Below are 5,376 nucleotides of genomic sequence, written 5' to 3'. Positions count from 1 at the left end.
GTAATAGAGACGTTTCGATGTTTTATCACGAGAATTAATCGACGTCGTTAAAAACCAGTGTTCGACTACAAAGTATCTTCTGCAACCTGTTAGTCATTATTCCACGACCGTTGCGTCGAGTCACGTCCTTTAAAGCCCGCGGTAATTGACTTCGGATAATGGGTAATAGAGATTTAAGCTTGGCTCGAACGATGGCTAATATCCTTTCTTTCCGTAGATTTCAATAAGATCTCAGGTGTATGCGTATGTATAAATAGAGATGGATTAATTTAAATTACTACTAAATTTTTGTCTGTTCATATTAATATTGTAATATTTAATAGGTAAAATAAATCCGTATTCGAATTTCATCAATGTGTAAATGAATTTCCTATTTTATTAACTTGTAGAAATGTAAATCTTCACAGTACAAAATTTCTTTATTGTAATTGTACTATTCTAAACGGATTTAATGTTCAAATCAGTTGAAAAGAATAATTGATAATCTTTTTGTAAAAGAAGTGTATAAGGTAACTTTTTCTAAGAATAATATAACAATAATTATAATTAATTGATCGTTAATTAATCACTTTAAATTCAAAAAAGAACTATTTAAAAAAAAATATAAAATGTTATTCGAGTTCTAGGAAGACATTAACATTTTCTCATGCGTATCAATTAATTGGCTACATTGCACCAGGCTTGGATAGTTCTTCCTTTTAAACTTATACGAATAGTTGTTCCCCCTGCTAATTGTTTTAACCGATGCATCAGTCTGTTTTGTTCAAAGGCGTAACACGCGGCTAACTTTGTTCACGCGCGTTTGCTTTGCCGCGCTGATAAACGCGCGCGAGCCTATTTTCGCGCGGCGTCCTTTTTTTAGACCGCCCTCTCTCGAGGAGCACGCGTTACATCTCACCCCGGAGATCCGAGGAGATGCGTGGAAACGAGGGAAAGGCGGCGAGGGGCGGTGCGTGAAAAGAATCGGTGATCGACCGCGTTAATCCTTCCTTTAACGCATTTAATGTGACACCAAAAATCGAAAGGGTTGGATATTGACAAGTTGAAAAAACATTTGTGAAATGCAACGAAATGCAAATTATCTATGCATACTGATGACAATAGTACTGATGGAAAACGAAAGGAAAGCGAGATAGGTGAAATTTTGTGGAAAAGTTCATGATATGATTGTAAAAAGTACGCATCAAAAAATAGGAAATCTCTCTGATTTGATCCGACACGAGTCAAATTATTCTAAAAATTTATCCTCTTTTTAAAGGAATATATGAATAGATAAAAAGGATATTTTTTTATTGATAAGGAATTTAAACATTGGATAGAGATCATAAATTGCTAAGTATCTTCAAAATAAGTAGCACGGTAAGTGGTGAATTTTGTTCCACTTTTTGACTTTTAAAAATTATACAGTAGTAAGATCATTGCATATGCGAATATGTCACGAAAAACATTTTTATCTATATCTTCACATTTCAAATTTTAATGTTCGTCATATTCCAATATTTTTTAATAGATTTGCATTCTTTATCATGTATCAAACTTGAAATTGATTAAATTAACCAATAATAACAATACACGTGACTGAAGATATACAAGTTTAATTTGTGAGAGATAGTTTGCCTTCTAGGAAAACCATTTGGTTCCATATTACAATCTTTAAGATAAAACCGATATCGCATTACCAAATACTGGACTAACATTGCATTGACTGGACTCAATTTCGAAAATTCTGTCAGTTCATGGATGGAACGTTACTCCATCGCCGAAGTTCATCAAAGATCTAACTATTCAACAAATATCTAGTCAATATACACATTTCAACTACTACTATTATTCTTGTATATCACGAAGGAAGATTCGGATTTACAAACTCAATGAAACTTCTGAAATCTGTGCATCGTTTCTTCTGCAGAATATTCTTCATCTTTGCATAAATTTGCAACGAAGGAATTAATTTATACATATTTAAACAAGATAGAGAAAAATTTAAAAGATTATTCGAAAGATTGAACAAAAATACAAAAATTGATGTTGCATAAAAATATTGTTTCATTGAAGCTTATTTTGCAAGTTACAAGCAATTTAATTTTACACTAGACGAAGCAAGACAGAGATAGAGTCGTCGAAGGGGAGTAAGACTGTGCCTGCACAGACAACAATAATTTCTTTCTCGCGCTACTTAAAACCGACAATAAATAATTCCCACCCTGATAAACTACTCTATAAACACTCTTAAAGCAACAACAAATTTTCTCAATAAAAAAAAAACTGTATCCAATATCTCTATTTTTACACGAGAAATAAACACTATCCAACCGTACCATAATTCCATCCTCGTTATATATAATTCAATATTAACTTGCGAGCAAAAATTGCACGAGAAAAAGGAATCTAAAAACTTCGCCGACGTTTGCATAAATCATAAAAGGAAAAAAGGAAGAGGTAAGAAGGAAGAAATTTCTCGACTCGAAGATTCGCGACAAAGGAAATAAAAATCTCGTCGACAGACATGCGAGAGGCGATTATTAAGGTCCGCGTAGTCGATCGTTTCCAAGCGAATCTCATTCATGCGAAAATCTGCGGGAAGAACGATCCTCGGGAATCGTGCGCCCTCCAATCGATTGTTCCCCATTTAAACGAGAAACTTGTTTTTTTTTTTTTTCCTTTCTTTTTTCTAAAGCTGAAGAAATGCTGTTCCAATTCTTCGATTTCGACCATTTTGGAGAATCCGCCCTCTTCAGGAACAATATTTTTAACCCAGCGATTAGAAAAAGCGCGGATCGATCGTTATATTTATAAACGCATCCTTCTGGAACTAATTGCTGTAAAGCAAAGGAAACAAACTCGAGAAAAGAATGATTTATGGCCAAAATTAAACGAATATAAGTCACGTCTTCCAGTGATCGATTCTCGTTTCGAGTAATTGTCTTGCACTTAGATCGCATGTGAACTTTAAAAGATTGATTAATTTTAGAGCATGATTTAACCTGCCATTTTGGAATACTATAAATGCCTATTATAGTATAGATAATAAATAAAACTAGAAATAGAGAAACAAGCAAAGATTTTAGGCCTTATTGAACTTATCGCGTTATTTGTTGACTATGAATAATGATTGAAGAAACAGCATTGAGTTCGAGCATCGAATTTACACATTATGATATTTTACGTGAAAGATCGAGAATATATTTTATGAATGCTTAAAACATGTAATGAATGCTTAAAACGTGTAATGATGACGATACTTGGAAAAAATGAAATTTATGTGAATGGAGAAGTAGATTTCATTTTCTAGTTATTCTTGGTACAATGAGACATGAATACGAGGTGTTAAGAATGTTGGTTCTACAATGTTTGATATTCGTTAAGCTTGGAACACTTGAAAAGAGATCTTTTTAGTTCTACTTGGATAATTTTTAGTTTCGCGATGTGTTTGCTTTTTATCTTTGGTTGAATGTAATCCCAATTTTAAAGTATCTTAAATAGAACAAATAGTAAAATAATTTTTAAAATTTCATATAGAATTATTGATCAATTTATTTATTTCTATAGATTTAATTTGAAATTTGAACGAAAATACTTTGATAATTATGTTCGAGTGAAAAAGAGTGTACGTAAGAAGATATGATTGACCTACACTACTGAATAAAGGAAAATATATGAAATATGGTCAGACATATTTAAGATGAATATACTGCTGATTAATATTATAGTTAGTCTTCTTGTCCCATCTATTGTTACTTGTCATTTATAAAGTAAATGATATTTTATTTATTAAATAAATAGTATTAGCGATAAAAAATAAAAATTTATTATTTATATAAATACTGCATTTTTTATAGATTATCTTTCACATATATAATTCTATAAAAAAATAAAATAATAATTTTAACTATAAAAATAAAATAATCAAAAATATGATGAATTATATTGACCAATAGTTTACATGGAAATTAAAAGAAATTTTTTCTTGAAAATTATTTTATAATAATATTTGAATAAATTATTGTAATATTATTGACTATAATGAATCTATAATTTTATTTTAAAAAAATTTTAATTAAAATAACAAAAATAATTATATAAAAAATATATTTTAACTTTGGTCAAGTTTTTCTTGAGAGGAAACAATTTATAACAGGGAATTTTTAACCTCTTACATATAAAACTTTCTGACTGTAAAAGCCTACGAGATCTCAGTTACAAGAAAGTTCGGATACAGGAAATTAGATGACATTAAACCATTCAAATCTCTCTTACTTTATCATTTTCCCTATCTTCAATTCATAAAGAAAAAAACATTGTCCAATCGGATTATTGGACTATTACTCGAATCCGGATCTTTACCAGACAATTGCTTTACCGAATCGATCAATCCAAGCGTCAACAGATTTCTGTTCTCAAATTTAAACGCTAAATTCTATAACTATTTCTATATCAAACAAGAATCTGGTTGATGGGATCGAGATATATTTTATAGATTTATTTTGAAAAAGATTAAATTGTCTGTTTCCTAAAAATTTTTATAAAATTTCAAAAAATAAATTTAAAAATTACATAAAAAAACTTGTAAAATATATGTCCGTATTTTATAATTTATTAATATTTAAAATATCTTTGAATTAAAATTATTCTTATTACTTTTCAATCAAAAAATATAAGATTATTTATTAATATGTAAATGTCGAATATATCTGAATAATATTTTCTCATAAATTATTTAAACTTAAAAAATTTGCGAATTAAATAATCATTGTTATAATATCAAATATATAATTTCATACAATCTCTAAGCTCTTTTTCTCTAAGTTCTTATTACCCTAGCAAACAAACCACAAAATCTTTTTGTTTCTATTATCTATCTTGAAGCTTCACTAAACTTTTCCATTCTAATTTGCAATTCCTATACTACATAAGTTAGGACACTGATTAATTTTAAACATACAAGTGCATATTAAAATCCAATGAAGTGTCCAATGATTCATACACCATATATACTATCAACCAAAAATTTGAAATCACTAATGCATTCCATCCAAGTATTCAAAGAGATCCAAATTAACACATACATTATTAATGCAGAAAATTCTCTCTACGTGAAAACCTATTAATTAAAGTAAACAAAATTACTAAATCAACATTGGCACGATCAACTTAAAATTAACATAGAAAATTTAATTCAACTGAAAGTGATTTCAAACTTTCTGACCATCAACCCGTGCCAATCTCGATCCCATCCGCGTGCCAGTCACGTGTAATCCAACGGTATAATCAACAAGGCTAAAGTATACAATAGAATTAACGACTTACGGGTGAGAGACGCGCCGGTGCAGACTCCTCATGGACATGGCTCTGTTCTTGCGATTCGAGCTCGAAGTC

The 5,376-nt window shown here is 29.9% G+C and overlaps 1 protein-coding gene across 3 annotated transcripts in view; it reads right to left on the bottom strand.

Annotated features, from left to right (window-relative positions):
* The window catches only part of LOC102678073 (potassium/sodium hyperpolarization-activated cyclic nucleotide-gated channel 3), a 191,080-nt gene extending 185,710 nt beyond the window's left edge, over positions 1 to 5,370 (bottom strand). For all 3 annotated transcript variants that reach the window (XM_031511085.1, XM_031511083.1, XM_031511084.1), the window contains exon 1: positions 5,308 to 5,370. In XM_031511085.1, the coding sequence (XP_031366945.1) occupies positions 5,308 to 5,345 (38 nt within the window). In that variant the 5' untranslated portion in view covers positions 5,346 to 5,370. The remainder of the gene's footprint in view (positions 1 to 5,307) is intronic.
* Positions 5,371 to 5,376: the final 6 nt, after the last annotated feature.

The sequence above is a fragment of the Apis dorsata genome, unplaced genomic scaffold, assembly GCF_000469605.1.
Source record: "Apis dorsata unplaced genomic scaffold, Apis dorsata 1.3 scaffold_291, whole genome shotgun sequence".
NCBI classification, from domain to species: domain Eukaryota; kingdom Metazoa; phylum Arthropoda; class Insecta; order Hymenoptera; family Apidae; genus Apis; species Apis dorsata.
This window is presented reverse-complemented; position numbering and strand designations above follow the sequence as displayed.